Source organism: Urocampus carinirostris, chromosome 15 (assembly GCF_059441175.1).
Source record: "Urocampus carinirostris isolate Australia breed hairy pipefish chromosome 15, RoL_Ucar_1.0, whole genome shotgun sequence".
Lineage (NCBI taxonomy): Eukaryota > Metazoa > Chordata > Actinopteri > Syngnathiformes > Syngnathidae > Urocampus > Urocampus carinirostris.
In genome coordinates this window covers 13896659-13912603 of record NC_142363.1, presented here as the reverse complement: position 1 = coordinate 13912603, position 15945 = coordinate 13896659, and the positions used below count along the sequence as shown (strand labels likewise).

Sequence of the window (15945 nt, the reverse complement as noted above, 5' to 3'; positions counted from 1 at the left end):
GTCCAGACCGCACAATTTTTTTTGGGCTCACTTGAGCTGACCTGATTATCTGCCATCTTTCTTATAGGGGTACCCCCAACAACTGAAAGGCTGAGCACAATAAAAAATATGAAAAGTGTCGCGGTTTGGTCACTTATGAGTTTCCGTAGTTGCTATTCTTCCATTTATTTTGTAACACTCACGATACAGTGACAACTACAGGTCAAATATTAGTGTTCCTTCAAAGTTCTAATTTCATGAATTTCCACCATTGTTTTGGTCAAAAGGCCTTAGACAGATTATATTTTTGTGTTTAAAATTAAAACCATATTAAGCTACTACAAATTATTGTTTAACGAGCTTTGTTTCCTTAGAAAAGTACTTTTGCCAGGTTGTTTCTTGATTAGCAGCAAGATAGCAAGGCAAATGTTACATCAAATGGATACAAATTTCTCGTCTTATTTGTATCTTTTACAAAAAATCATGGACAATCCATCGCATCCACTACACAGCATTATCTCCAGACAGAAGAGCAGTTTCAGCGACAGACTGCTGTCACTGTCTTGTACTACGGACAGACTGAAGAGATCTGTTCTTCCTCATGCCATGAGGCTCTTTAACTCCACCCGGCAGAGTAAAGGCCCACATTAAACCACACCACCTACATTGGATATTACCGAATCTTACTGCAATATGTATTATGTGTAGCACTATTTAGTTACCGTATTTTCCGCACTATATGGCGCACCATGTTATAAGGCGCACCTTCAATGAATGATATATTTTAAAACTTATGCCATACATAAGACGCACCCCATTATAAGGCGCTATAAGTGCATGCTGGTTTAAGATCAGGTAATTGTGCAATTTTGTAATTGTAATCCTGTGCAGTCCTTCGAGACATTTTTGGGATTAAGGGCTATTTACGGTAAATAAATGTGACGACTTGACTACAGTAGAGAATGTAGTTACTTTATGCAACCTCTAGATGTTGCCACGCTCAAGGGAATGTCAACAAAATATTCAAAAAGGTCAAACTTTATTAACAAACAAGCTTTCCACAACTCCATTCACTCCCAAAATAAATAAACAGCCGTTTTATTATTTTCTCTGAGGTAAAGCATTTTCGTGACACATCTTTGACATCTTTGAACAACATCGACATATCATTTTATTTTTTGTCCATTTAGTCAACACGCAAAGAAAAAAACGTCTGATACTGTTATTTTAAATGAAACGTTAGTGCAATCGCAATAAAGTGACACTCGTAATGTGCAAAAACAACGAGTGCAAAGCAATAACATAATAACTGTAAAATGTAAAACGTAAACACACAAAAGAAAAACAAAGATCACTCTATAAGCTCCTCATCGACGAATCCCTCGAATTCTTCTTCTGCTGTGTTCGAATTGACCATATCTCAGTGAATGGGCCATCCAACACGTCCGGTGTTTTTGTGCCAGCGCTGTTGCCTTCATACGTATAGTTATCGTACTGACACTTCTGCTTGCCGCTCTTTGTTGAACAACCCACTGTTCAAGTGTCTCCTCTAACTCTGGCCATCTTGCTTTATTGCCACGGAAACTTTGTTGAGTTTTCCTTACTTGGCGGAGCTTATCTTCATCCTTTCTCCACTTCCGTACCATCGATTCATTTAAGTTTAACTCTCTCGCTGCCGCTCTATTGCCGTGTTGTGCTGCGTGACTGATCGCTTTGAGTTTAAACTCGGCGTTGTACGCGTGTCTCTTAACAGGAGCCATTTTCTTATACAAATGCACGTATGAAAGAGAATCTCGCTCTCTCTCTCTCTCGCTCTCTCTCTCTCTCAAACGTGACATTCTGAATAATTCTGCGTTTGTTTAAGGTAAATTGTGCTTTACATCTTCACCAGTCATAACCCTGGATTCAGACAAATACTGTATTTGTTGAATATGAATTAAGCAGTTTAATGGGGTAGCCATTTTGCCACTTAGTAAACAAATACAACACGAGCCCCGGCAACTACCAATCGTTTAATATTTCCCAGTATGCACAGCGTGAAAAATGGAGTCGGCGGCTGTTTCTCGTAGTTGCGAGACCTTGCGAATTTAATATTGAGCCATATATAAGGCGCACTGTGTTATAAGGCGCATGGTCAGCTGTTGAAAAAAAAAAAGACTTTTAGGTGCGCCTTATAGTGCGGAAAATACGGTACTCTATATAATACGCTACAGTGGGCATTTGCACGTCACACTGGGTATTTGTATATTGTATTCTTTTGGCTTTATTATTGTACTGTTCTCAGCTCAGGGATGCTGCTGGAAATGTGAATTTCCCTTAGGGGATGAATAAAGTATCTATCTATCTATCTATCTATCTGTTTTATATGATAGTTTTTGTATTTTAGCCAACTTTGTTTGATTTCCTTGCCTGTTTTTTCCTGTTCATACTGCAGCTCAGATTGGGACTCTTGAGAAGATCATGGAGCGCCTGGTTTTCTCCAAGGGCATTGTCTCTGAGGGTGCTCCAGAACTGGATGGTCAGCCCATCAGAGTGGATAAAGCTTCACAGACGAGTCTGCAAGGCCAAAACCAGTTGGAGAAATGCTTGGCATCCCCTCAGAAGCAGCTCTTTGTTCCATCTCCTCCACGTTCGCCACCTCCTCAAGGTTTGACGGGACCCCAAGCTTCTCTTCAGTGCCTACCTCCTCCCCCTCCACCTCCACTCCCTGGTGGATTTTGTCTGCCTCCACCACCGCCTCCTTTACCTGGAATGAGTCCTCCACCCCCACCCCCACTACCAGGTGGACCTGGTGTGGCTCCTCCACCTCCGCCCCCTCTGCCAGGTATTAACAATGGACCACCACCACCACCACCCGCGTTACCTGGCATGCCACCTCCACCCCCACTTTCCTTCCCGGGTATGATCGTGGCTCAGAGCAGCTACACTCTGGGTTGCGGCCCGCCGGCGAAAGTGAGCAGATGCCCCACGCTGAGGATGAAAAAGCTCAACTGGCAGAAACTGAGATCTGTTACTGGTGAGATCTTTTATTTCCATTGAAATTTAATATTTTGTTTGATTTGAATTTTAAATAGTTAATGATTTTACCCAGAGAGGATAATTCTAATTTGTCCTGGAATTTGCACAAACCAGTGGCCCCTCTACATACAGGCTACAAGCTTAAACTCTGACGATTTAAATATTATTTCTTTTCGTGGCAGCAGAGAAAAACGGCAAGCTGCTTTTTTCTATAACCCACACGCTCTAAATACAAACCACCGTGGCATCTGGAAACTTTTATGACACTTTAGAGAAATTAGTCCATGTTTTTGCCAACATTATTTATATACTACATAACAGGAGCGAAATGGGAGTTTTGACAATACTTTATTCAATTTTTCTAATGAACTCACAATAGGTCCACTTTTTCATCCACAAATCAAATCCTAAATTAATACATCCGAATTTAACAGCAGTGGAAATTGTCTATCGAAACAGCGACCCTTCTTTTTCTGTATCTGTGTCAATGTCAGGTCACTGAAGTTTCTTTTAATGCTCAAGGAATGATAACAAGCAAGGTGAACTACCAAAGACAACAGCACCAAACTACATCTGGGTTCGCAATTTGGCACTATTCTCAACAGTATTGTTGCCATGGCCCTGTCGTCTAGAAATATAAGGATCAAGTTTTATCCAAAGAAAATTTTATTTTAGTTTCTTTTTCACTGTGGAGGATTTGCGCAGCGCAGCAGGCATGCTCGGCAGACACCGAAGTGTGCACACGGCAGGAGGCTAAAATCACCCTTCTCCAGAGTTCTTAAAAATAAAATGAAATTTAGGTTTTGCTTCTGGCTCCCTCAAATTAAGTTAATTGGTCGGGCTGGGATGGGCTTTTATACCCGTGGCTGGGTCGGCTCAGGTTAGGCAATTGTAACATCGTAACACACCAAGTTTTGACGACAGTGGTGTTGGAATATTTTTTTTAAATAACGCATTACAGTACTCGTCACCGCCCCAAAATGAAGACAATTCATTGAGTGTACCCTTCAGGGCTTGGACAGATGCTTGAAATATTGAAAATGCTTGGATTTTCAAGGTCCGGAAAATGCTAAGATTTTAGGTGAAGTGCTTGATAATGCTTGAAATTGTTGCCGTTGCCATGTTTCTTGACAGGCTGACCCTATAGACCACGCAATAAATTAAGAAAAACATTTTAAAAAGTGCGCAAAAATCACACCGACACGCCTGCTCTGGTTGCTTGTCATTATGCCGTTCTCATGTGCAGCGTCACTGCCTCCAACTAGTCGCACCAAAGAAGACAGCTCTATTTAGATGAGCTATTCTTCTGGCTTGGCTCCAAAAAAGGTCTGATTTTTTTGTTTGTTTTCTTATTGATATATAATCAATCATAATAAAACATCAAACTATTCACCGATCTACAAAAAAATGGTAAAACGCAAAATTATCTTAGCTTTTTACACGCCTAACAGATTTAAAGTCGAGTGACACAAAATCCCGGAAAATACAAAATGATAAAAAAACGAATTAAAAATGTTAACTCTTCAGCGCCATGAATAAATGATAACATTTAATAATAATAAAAAAATAACCATCTACAAATGTATTTTAATTTAAACAGATCTTCTGAGAAACACCCAAAAAATATGAATTAAAATAATTAAAACAAAATTCACAGTTTCTAAGATTGAAAGATTGAAAGCAACTCTGCTTTGGAGCATTCAACATCATTAAAATTAGTACAAATTTGCCTAATTAGTTCGCCTTTATACATAAAGTACTTTCTTTTTTGTCGTCTTCATTGAACTCAATTATCACCTCACAACTATAGGGCCCTTTCCATGTTCCAAGTGTGCTGTAGCCAAACTGCAAGACAATTTTTGAGGCAGAATCCATGTCAGTTTAGAGCAGCTCATAAACACCAGAAGATTGTAGATCATGGATAGGAACAGCTCGAAATGGCACACATTATGCACTAGCAGCAAGATAGTGACTTTTATTTTAGTGATCAATGTCAACAAAAAAAATTATTTTGATCGGCACTGATTTCTTTTTTCAAAGGTACAGGAAATTTAGAAAAAATTGCCCTAAAGTGCTTGATTTTGGCCATGAAAAAGTTGTACGAATCCTGAGCCTTTTCCCCTCAAGGTTCAAAGATGAGCAAACAATTTAACTAACATGATCCCTTCTTTCTCTCTGCTTCCGACCACAGATGGTCCGTCCATGTGGGCTTCAGTTCAGAAAGAGCCTTCACCTCACGAGCCGGACTATAGCAGTATTGAACAGCTGTTCTGTCTCCCGGTGACCGAGCACAAAGACAAGGGGGCATCTGCTCCTGTCAAGAAGGAGCCTAAAGAGGTGCGCTCAAGCCTCGGCAACCAACAATCTAAAAACAAAACCCTGAATTTTTTTTTTCCCCGAGACAAACCATTTCTGTTTCCTGACAGATTACATTCATCGAGCCCAAGAAAAACTTGAATGTGAACATATTCCTCAAGCAGTTCAAATGGTGAGACCCTTCAATGTTATAACTGTCACTTTTATGTCTTGTTTCATGTTTTTTTTCCATTTTATATACTGCAAAAATTAAACAGATTAAAATATTTCATCATTGCGGTTTCAAGTAAATTTAGAAGTTTAAATATTTTCCCTTAAGTATGTGTAAACAATGCATGTGTGCGGTCCCTTCTCAAGGTTTCTTCATTTTCCTTATGTTGAGGTTTTTGAGTTTTTCTTTGCCCTCATGTAGGTTTTAGACCAGGGGATGGTGTCATAATAGTCGGTAGTTTGCAATAATCTGTGGCCTGAGACTCCTTGTGATTAAAGGCTATTATACAAATAGACTTGACTTGACTGTTTTTAAAGAGCCCTCATGCCTTTTTTTCGACCGCGCCTGTATGCGCTTATTGTTTTTTTGGCAAAGTTGTTTTGGGTGGAACACATTAGGTAAGAGGGATGAGTGTAGTGGTTGAGAGTGATTTCGTGGTCGTTTCCTCCCAGTGTTTTTTCTTGTCGGTACTATTAAATAGAGTGAAAATAGTTGTGAAAATAAGAGTCCTTCAAGTACAGTCCAAATACCCACGCAAACCCCGAGAAAGGTGAAAAATAATTGGGTATTTTTTACCCGTTTACCTTTCTAGCTAACTATCAAGCCACATTTTTTGTTATTTAGCAAGCCCTCTAGCAAAGAGAGCTTGCTAAATACCTCAAAAAGGCTGGGCAAAAAAAGAATTAAAAAAAAAAAATGGTGCATTTTGGTTACTTTGTTTCTGTAGGTTGTATTTTTGTGCTTTGTAGCACTCAATTTTGGTTACACTACACAATACACTGACATCTAGTGGTCAAATATTAGTGTTCCTTTATGATTTTTGGGTAAGTTTGAAGCGCATTGTAAAGCACTTTGGGAGGTTTCATTGACTTCAAAAGCGCTATATAAATGCTGTCCATTTAACATTTGGTGTTTCATGGACCATACTATTAACTGAGTTTAAAAATTAAATGTTTTAGATTGATTCTATTTTTTGCAGTTGTACTTTACAATTGCGAGCTGCATTACATACAGGGAGGATTTGTCATATTTTGCTCAATTTAAGCACTGCAAATGCTCTTTATTTGCTCTTTATACACACTTGGCTTAGGAAATGTTTGGAGCAATTGCTTATATGCATTTCCTTAATGCTCTGTCTATCTTCTATTTCTAATTTTGTTTTCTATGTGTAGCTCAAACGAGGACTTTGTGCTGATGATTCAACAAGGTGACAGAACTAGGTTCGATGTTGAGGTGCTGAAACAGCTCCTGAAGCTGCTGCCAGAGAAGCACGAGGTTGGTTTCGTACCTACGCAGTGTTTGAAATCCATCAGTCAAATTCCATCACGGAAAAAGAGATGCCAATTCTGAGTCGTGATGTCGCCCCTGTCGTCTAGATCGAAAACTTGAAGTCCTTCCAAGGAGAGAAAGAGAAGCTGGCGAATGTCGACCGCTTCTTCACATTGCTACTCACTGTCCAATGGTAAAATGTTGTAACATGTCAGATGCCTGCTTAATTAGTTCGAGACGGCCTGCATAAATACCCGTTACATTTTGTTGTGGGTTTTTAATTTTTCTACATTGGAATGTGACCTTGGACTCGTCCTGTTTGCAGTTACCAGCTGAGGATTGAGTGTATGTTATTGTGTGAAGAGACAGCATCCGTGCTAGAAATGCTCCTTCCTAAAGTCGAGCTGCTGGAGGAGGCCTGTCACTGTAAGTCCATGTTTGAAGTCAAGTCGCATTTAATTGAAAACCCCTTATCACAAAATGTCTCAAAGGACTGCACAGGTTACAACTATACCATCCTCTGATCTTAAACCGACATGCAGGCAAAGAAAAACTCAAATCCCCTTTCCAGGAGGACCACAATGCATAGATTTAGATTTGGGTAACAATACACAAAACATGGTGAACATCAACAAGGTTTTAAAACCTTTTTTAAGTAAGTACCCCAGTTGATATATATATTTTTTAACCAATTTACCCCCATAACCCATACATCACTTAAGATCATTTATTGTATTCAGTAATCCTTTGTCAACAGGCTGAAGCGTTTAACAAAACTACTGCATAAACGTTGTTTTAATTTATCTTTTTTTCACTAATGACTATGTTACAGTCAAATGATAATAAGCTGGCATTCTGTAAAGCCAATCAGAATTCAAAACACAATGCACTATGCAAATCCTTTAGGTAGCAAAACCGAAAAGTAAACCTCATTACAGGGAGGGATTATATTGTCCCAACCGCAGAAAATGGTCTTTATTTTTGTCAGAACCAGAAAAAAGGTAGACCCAAACGCGTAACGTTTCTCACAAGTTTATTGGACGCGGGAAGCAAGCCGCAAATGGGATCGGAGTGTGTTCCAAATGCGAAAGTGGATCTTCCAGAGCGGGAGATCGCAGTGTAGTTGGTTGGAAAAATAGGTCGTTAGCCGGGACGGGAGATCAAAACGTGGTCTGGGGTCAAAAAACGGGTCGTAGCAGGAGACAAACGGGGAAATCAGGAGCAGACGGGTGGAAATGCTAAAATCTGAATACATTCAAGATAAGCATAATTATGTGCCACATGAGACATTTTTTCATATTCAGAATTATTTTAACGGGAAAAACAAGAAGCAAACCTTTAGAGCAGGGGTGTCAAACCCATTTTAACTCTCCGGGGGGGCGGACTAGTAGATTAGAGAGAAAGAAAAAAAGGGAGGAATAAATAAGAGAGAGAGAATGTGAGAAAAAAAGGAATACAAAGAGAAATAGTAAGAGAGGGGCAAAGAGAAAAAAGAAATCCAAAGAGAAATAGAGATAGAGAAGGGGAAAGCAAAAGTGAAAGAGATAGAAGAGAGAAAAGGAAGAGAGCAAAAGAAGGTAAAAAAAAAACACAGAGAAAGAGAGAGAAATACAATTACAGCGTCTTTGTGAGAGGCACCTGGCTTGGGCAACATCAAGTGGACATATTTCAACCTGCAGCTTGTTTTTCTCTTGTGCTTCCCTCAGCGTTGTCTCACGGGTTGGATTTAATCCCTTAGCCGCCTGTGTGACACCACTGCTTTAGAACATTAATATCAAAATATAATGAGTAGAACGGTACATAGATTGATCTTAATTTTATGTCAATGGGTTAGGTTATTTATTATGTAAAATTAATCGATATTGTTTCAAATTAGTGTGTCATAATATTCTGTAGTTTGCAATAGTCTTTGATCTGTTCAGCCCTTTGAGACCTTTTGTGATTAAGGGCTATACAAATAAACATGACTTGATTTAACTGCATATTATCAAATATTAAAAAATGATATCAGTTGCCATTCTGTGTGGTATTTATTTTTGTTTATATTTAATGTAATGAATGACTGGCCTTTTTTGTCATTTATGATTTAATTTTTGTGTTCAAAGTACTGCATGGAATGATCGATGTGCCTTTTGATCAATTTTTTGAGTTCTGTCGTGTTGATGGTTTACGTGGTCACAGATATAAGTTACAGGTGCCTAGACCTACCAGCAACTTGCATGGAAACTTTATTTCTTTCAGGATACCAAAAATTTGGAATTTTTTGCCTGACCGGGTTATTAGTGTAAATACGGTGCAAACCTTTAAGCAAAGGTTGGCAGAAATAGATTTGTCAAATTTTCTTAGGGGAGGGGGCGTAAGGTGACCATATTTGGCCATGCTCACTCTCAGTATTAGTTTTTTTTGTGTGTCATGTTTTGATTAATGTATCCAACAATACCTTCAATAAACATTTATTATTTATTTATTTATTTATGATGACATTTGTAGAGCTTTGGTGAAAACGATTAGCTTCTAAACTAAAAATGCAGTTTGTTCCAAGTTACCAATTTTTTTCTTGAATCTGACTTATTATGACATCATTTTTGCTAGTACCTGTCAGGTAATTATCCTTTTGCACTTAGTATAAAACTAATTGACAACCGTTTTTGACAGCTCTCAGGACAAGCTCGCTCATTCCGGCCTTCTGCAGGCTCATCCTTGATGTGGGCAATTTCCTCAACTATGTAAGAGCCTCAATGATTTTTTTTTTATCTGCTGAGATTAGGAAAAAGGGGTCTTTTTAATCATGTGCCTTCTAGGGAAGCCATACAGGGAATGCCGAGGGATTCAAGATCAGCTCTCTTCTCAAGCTCACCGAAACCAAAGCCAACAAAAGCCGTATTACATTGCTCCATCACATATTAGAGGTACTTAAACGTTCAACCGGATGCCTTGGAACACAATTTGGTTACCAACTTCAAATATTTGTTTAAAAGGAAGCAGAAGACAACCACCCAGAGCTTTTGGATTTGCCTGTTGACATTGAAATCTGCCAAAAGGCTGCTGGGTAAACTCTTTACCCCATTTGAAACAAATATGTACAGAATATTCTTTAATTAAAAATATCCCTCATTCCACAGAGTAAATTTTGAGTCGATCCAATCCGAAACCAACGCTTTGCTTAAAAGACTGACTGAGGCGTCCAAGAAAGTTTCCAATTCTGTGGAAGATGTAAAAGAACAATATAGCAAAGTTCTTGAGGTAAGGGTCCGAGTCACCTTTTATGTCCCACTCGAATTTCTTTAGCTTGAATTCAATAAGTTGCCGACATTTTTCATCTAAAGCGGTGTTTCTCAGCCAGTGTGCCGTGAAACCTTTTCTAGGTACCGCGAGAAATTGCCCAGTCTTATCTTTGTAAAAAAAATAATAATAATAATGAACTCGCCATCGCTCGATATCATTGCTTTGTTCCAGTAATCAGACGTGTAACTGTAACATTATTCTTATCAGTAGGTGGCAGCAAATTACTTTTTTCATATACAGACGCTCCCCTACTTACCACCATTCGACTTACGTAAAACGGTAGATGCATTTTTTTTCTGGATGTGGAAAAATATCCGGACATTGCTTTAAGTTAGATTTTGTATCCTGTGCACCTTTCTCCAAGTACAGGACATTACTGTAGCGTTTCTTTCCGCCGCCACAGGCGTGGGGCGCTGTGAGAGGTCACCCAGCATCCACCCGGAAGTAAAAAAAAAAAGCCAGCTTCCTCTTCCTAGTTCGTGGGTAAACATTCTATACTGTATCTCTAGCGCACTAAGAACGTTGACATTTTTATTGTTTATTATCTCGTGCATCCATTCAATATGGTTGGTGTAAAGAAGAGGCGAGCCGTTTCTTTTGAAATAAAAATGGAATGAGAAAGCTGCGGTTGAGAAAATGATTGTATCGCTTTTTTTCGGCCACTCTCTAACACTGAGAAGGACCTCTTGAAGCGCATCTTCCAAGAGTTAGTTGCACTTTATTTATCTTTATAGATCGTATTATTTTAAGAAATGTTAGTTTTTTTAGTACAAAACAATACAGGTTACTTATACAAGCCTTAAACATACTTATGTATACTTTAAACATACTAAATATAGCACGATTTTTTTAATTAAGTAAAAGTTAGTTCGTTTTAAAAAAGGTTGGAAAACGCATGCCTGGAGAATCTTATTTGGGTATATGTAGCAGAGTATTATGTAGTTAGATGTGTACCATCGAGCCAAAGGCAAATAAATAGTTTTGTAATTTTTTTAAAAAGCGGCACTGAAATAATAAAATGAAATTTATCTATATTTACATTTGGGCTCACTAATACTGAATATGCTGTTTTGTTTTGGGGTTGTTTCCCAAAAGCTTGTCTCACTCTTCTCACAAAGACTTTGCGCTTCTACTGCAGGAAAATCTGGTGGCGTGTCAAACTTTGAGCGAAAGATTCGCGGTCATTGACAAGAAAAGGAGTGAACTAGCGGTCTACTTTTGTGAAGATGCCAATCATCTGTCGCTCGAAGAACTTTTTGGAACAATCAAGACCTTCCGGGAGCTTTTCATCAAGGCACTGAAGGTCTGCGATAATGCCGGTGTCACTTTTAGCAAAAGAGATGATATGCTAGAAATTGCTACTGTGGGGACCATTTTGTACTTGGCAGAGTGACACTTTTTTTTGACAAATATAGGACAATTGGACCAGGCAAGAGCAAGCAGCCAGAGCTGAAAAACGGAAAAAGCAGCTGGCAGAGGAGGAGTCAAAAAGACAGAAGGGAGAAAATGGGAAAATAAGTGAGTTGCCACAGCATCAGTGTTGGGCGCGTTATTAAAAAATAATAATTGGTTACAAGTTACCTTATGTGAAAATATATTCACACTTACCCGAGACACTCCGTACCCATTTTGTCGCTGAGCTTTAAACCACCCGAAGATCTTTTCCAGGCATGGTGTATTCAAAAAAGTAATAATACAAATCAAAAGACTAAAATTAAGCACACTATTACTGTAAATTCAGTGTTCATGTTTGCCCCATTGAATTCCTTAGTCCTGTATATGGCACACCAGTCTCCGAACGCTGCCTACCATTCACTACTGGTGACACACAAACAAATATGCACTTATAACCTGATCCTCTGATTTTATTTTGGATTTGTAAATACGGCTTAGATGCGGGTATATACAGCAGGGAGAATATCTACTGTAGAAATTCATCAACCTCGTATTTTTTGGTTGAGACTGCGCCACCGTGACTTTATTCAGTTGAAATTTGTCGGTAAAAATAAACACGCCCACCCTTAGTATTGCTGGAGGATTAAGACTTGTATGTTACATCGTGCGAGAAAGAAGAACAGTTGGCAATAAGAGGATGTTGTAATTTATGTTTTCCTTTTAGTAAATAGCGTAGCAACGCACAATGTTAGAATGGCAGAAAAAGGACTTGATACAGAGAAAAGTAAATGCACTCTAGTTCTTTGATAACGCCGTATTCCCAACACCGAACAGCACTTACACAAATTAAAAAGTTTTGTTTCTTTAAATTGCTTTTCAACCCCAGTCAAGAAAGGCCTTTTGCCTCAAGACGACGGCTGCATAATCGACCACCTTCTCGCCGACATCAGGAAGGGTTTCAGCCTGAGAAAGACCAGGCCAAGGTGCGATACGGAAAGCCTCCTTCGTAGTGAAATGAGTAAGGATACCCACCCACTTGGTAAGGACGAGAAACTCTGCCTCCCCATCCCACTCATCTGCAGTTATAGCTCTGCTGCTGAGTCATGGCCATGTTTTTTTTCATGTCCTTTAATGTCCTTCAGCCTGCATCATTTTTGTTTTTATTGTGTGCGCTTGGGAAAATATATGGCTGTGCATCCTTGCTCATTACCTCTGCCAAGTGCAAAAGCAGGAGGCACTGTGATGATCTGAATAGGATATAATCTTTTGTGGGCTTCCCAAACATTGATGACGAGCAGTGTTGGCTGGGTATTTGGAAAAATAGTCATCAACAGTTTCTATTTACTCCATTTAAAAAATAATTCTGTTAGAAAAAAATAATTACTGACACCTGAAAGTAGTATGTTACTCTGAAAGTCACTAGTCACAAATTACTATATATACATTGAAACCGACCCCCTGAAACTGCTTTAAAATGGCCACATCATAAAATAAATGGAAGAAAACCTCTACACCAACCTTTGAAACAATTGAACCCATCATATTTCTTGGTTTGTTCAATCTTGAGAGCTTGCAAATGAACACACAGCCGAGACTACCCACATCCATATTGTCTCTGGGTTTGAAACGACTATCCCCTTCTCCATTTCTGTGCTGTCCAAAATGTTTTCTTTTTTTATCCAGGCGTGGTGTATTACGAACATAATTTTACAAATCAAAAAAACAACATTCAGCACACATTTACCATAAATTCGAGGCTTTTGTTTTCCCTCTCTATTTTCGTTTGGTTTGTGTTTCCTGTATCTGCCACGCCCTCTTCGCCATCCGCTGCCCACCATTCGCTACTGATGACACACTGCAGATAAGCAAACCCCTGATTTGAGTATTTTAAAGTTGTAAAATTCAGCTTTGATGCGAGTAGATATGGAAGGCAGATAATCTACTTGATACTGGTTTTCATACTTTAGACAGCGCCACCTTAACTGCATTCAGTTGTACTTTGTATGTGTATATATAAACATGCCAACCCCTATTGATGGTGTATTGAGGGTTATATTTGACTCCAGTGATTTATTGAAAGTTCATGGTACATCGTTGTTTTTCCCAAAATAACCGAAAGTCAAGTCATGTTTATTTATATAGCCCTTAATCACAAAGAGTCTCAAAGGGCTGCACAGACCACAGATTATTGCAAACCATGGACTATTATGACACCATCACCTGATCTAATGGAGAACGTTCTCGAACCTGCGGATCTCTACTTGGTTCTTGGGATCACTAATAGACCAGCATTTTCAGAGCGAAGGCTGCGGACCAGAACATAAGGGGAAATTAAATCTGAAAGATATGAGGGAGCAAGTCCATGCATGATTTTGTACCCTACCAACAGAACCTTAAAATCACATCTTAAGCTAACAGGGAGCCAATGCAGGTTAGCTAAAATCAGGCTAATGGAGGTAACAAACGCATGATTTATAATCTCTGCATCCGACTGAGACGGCATAGGGCGAATTTTAGCAATGTTGCGAAGATAGAAAAAAAGCTCTTCTAGTAATATTCTTAACGTGTGTTTGAAAGGACAGATCGGGGCCAAGTATGACACCTAAATTTTTGACTGAGTCACTGGGTGATATTACATTTGTCAATGTTCAGAGCCGTTTTTGAGAACAAGACACTGCATTTAGATGGACCAATAACTATCATTTCGGTCTTTTCAGAGTTAAGGCGCAAGAAGTTGAGTGACATCCATTCTTTTATCTCAGTGAGGCAGGCCTCCAAATTTCCACAGTTTAGTGTGGCAGATTCCTCCATTGGAAGATATAGTTGAGTATCATCTGCGTACCAATGAAAACTGATATTATACTTGCAAATAATATCACCTAATGGAAACATGTAAATACTGAAAAGAAGGGGGCCAAGTACTGAACCCTGCGGAACCACCACAGGTAACACTAAAGGGCTCAGATGTCATTTCACCATATTTAACTAAACTGCCCTGCAGCATTCTTGAGGCCACTACTGGCGATAGTCTTCCTCATCAGTACTAATTTTCTGGTATAAAGCAAGTTGTTGGCTCTATTTTCTGGTATCGGTACTCAACCAACCCTAAAATTGTTTTGCCAAACTTTGGGAAACCTTTTTTGTTCTTTTCAAAAAAGCAAGCTTACAAGGACAATTTCTCTTACTTTTTGCTAACTGTTCAACCTTGGCAGAGGTGTCCATTCTGATTCTCGCATTATTTTTGCAAAGCCTAATCCATAAAGCTTCCAGTAATGCTTCTGATGTCTCCTCATACAGGGTCAAGTGCGAAATCTGTAGGCGAACAGTCCGTCGAAATAGTCTCCAACGTGTCCGCTCCCACGACGCTTCCAACAGAGGCTCGCCCAGCCAACACCGGCGAAGTGAACGGCATCACCGGCTCTCCAAAGGATTCTCCTTTGACACCTCAGGGTGAAGCCACACCCCAAGAGCCTCCTGAGATCGCAACACCGACTGTATCAATACCCCCGGAAGAGCTCACGATTCCGCCAAATGACGCCGTCTCCGGAGATTCCACTGAAACCAGCACACTCACGCCGCTCTCCGTTTTAAACTCCGACCTGGTAGAGGTAACGGTAGATGGAAATAAGACCCTGGTACCTGAGATGGAGCCAAAGGACACTTATGTGAATGTGCAACCAAGTGAAAGCAGTCCTAAAGTGGATAAGCACAGTCAAACCAGGCATGTTTTAATACAAGAAGCTCATGGTCAGGCAGAAGATGACGACGTGATGGCGTTAGGACGCATGGGTTCGAATTCCAAAAACAAAAGTCGCTTGGAGAGGATTTTCGGCCGTGACGGTCAAAGCGCTGCCCGACCTGAAGGTGTGTCATCAGCCGTCGAAGATCTAACTTCCTCAGTAAGCCCCGAACCAAAGAAACAGCTGAGTTTCTTTAACCGCAACAAAAAGAAAAATCAAGGTAAATTTGCTAATTTCAATAAAACCATCTGCAATGTTAGTCTTGACAAATCAAGATTTTTTTTTGTCCCATGCTGCTTTTTTAAAATTTCAATAGGTGATTGTGAGAATGTTTCCATTAAAAGCCTTTTTAAAGGGACAGTGTGTAATATTTGACCACTAGATGTCTGTATTCTGAAGTGCAAGGGTCACCAATCTTTTTGAAGCTAAGAGCTACATTTTGTTACTCATTAGCCCAATGGGCTAACAGTTTGATAAGGAATCTTTTTAATATGTTATTACTATAGTAATATGTTATTACCAGGTTGTAATGATTAGAGGGTAATGTCTCAGTCAACCACTAAATAACATGCTAGTTAGAAATCAAATTTGCTAGAGAATCACAATACCCACGATAGTTTCAGGACAACTAGTTATTTTGTCCTAGGGGGGGCTACCTGATCCCCGTGGGTACCACATTGGAGATCATTGTGTAGTACAACCAAAAGAGTGCTTAAAAGGACAAGAAAGAAT

The 15945-nt window shown here is 39.4% G+C and overlaps 1 protein-coding gene across 4 annotated transcripts in view; it reads left to right on the top strand.

The window, feature by feature from the left end:
• Positions 1-15945, top strand: part of inf2 (inverted formin 2) — a 40703-nt gene that overhangs the window by 20880 nt on the left and 3878 nt on the right. For 2 of the 4 annotated variants that reach the window (XM_088353672.1, XM_088353671.1), the window contains exons 8-21: positions 2414-2995; positions 5189-5334; positions 5424-5485; positions 6697-6799; positions 6901-6986; positions 7119-7219; positions 9449-9519; positions 9595-9702; positions 9772-9842; positions 9916-10036; positions 11217-11381; positions 11494-11596; positions 12360-12512; positions 14771-15433. In XM_088353672.1, the coding sequence (XP_088209798.1) occupies positions 2414-2995; positions 5189-5334; positions 5424-5485; positions 6697-6799; positions 6901-6986; positions 7119-7219; positions 9449-9519; positions 9595-9702; positions 9772-9842; positions 9916-10036; positions 11217-11381; positions 11494-11596; positions 12360-12512; positions 14771-15433 (2535 nt within the window). Of the gene's footprint in view, positions 1-2413; positions 2996-5188; positions 5335-5423; positions 5486-6696; positions 6800-6900; positions 6987-7118; positions 7220-9448; positions 9520-9594; positions 9703-9771; positions 9843-9915; positions 10037-11216; positions 11382-11493; positions 11597-12359; positions 12513-14770; positions 15434-15945 lie in introns of those variants that run through there. The other 2 variants (XM_088353673.1, XM_088353674.1) reach the window with 2 other exon arrangements.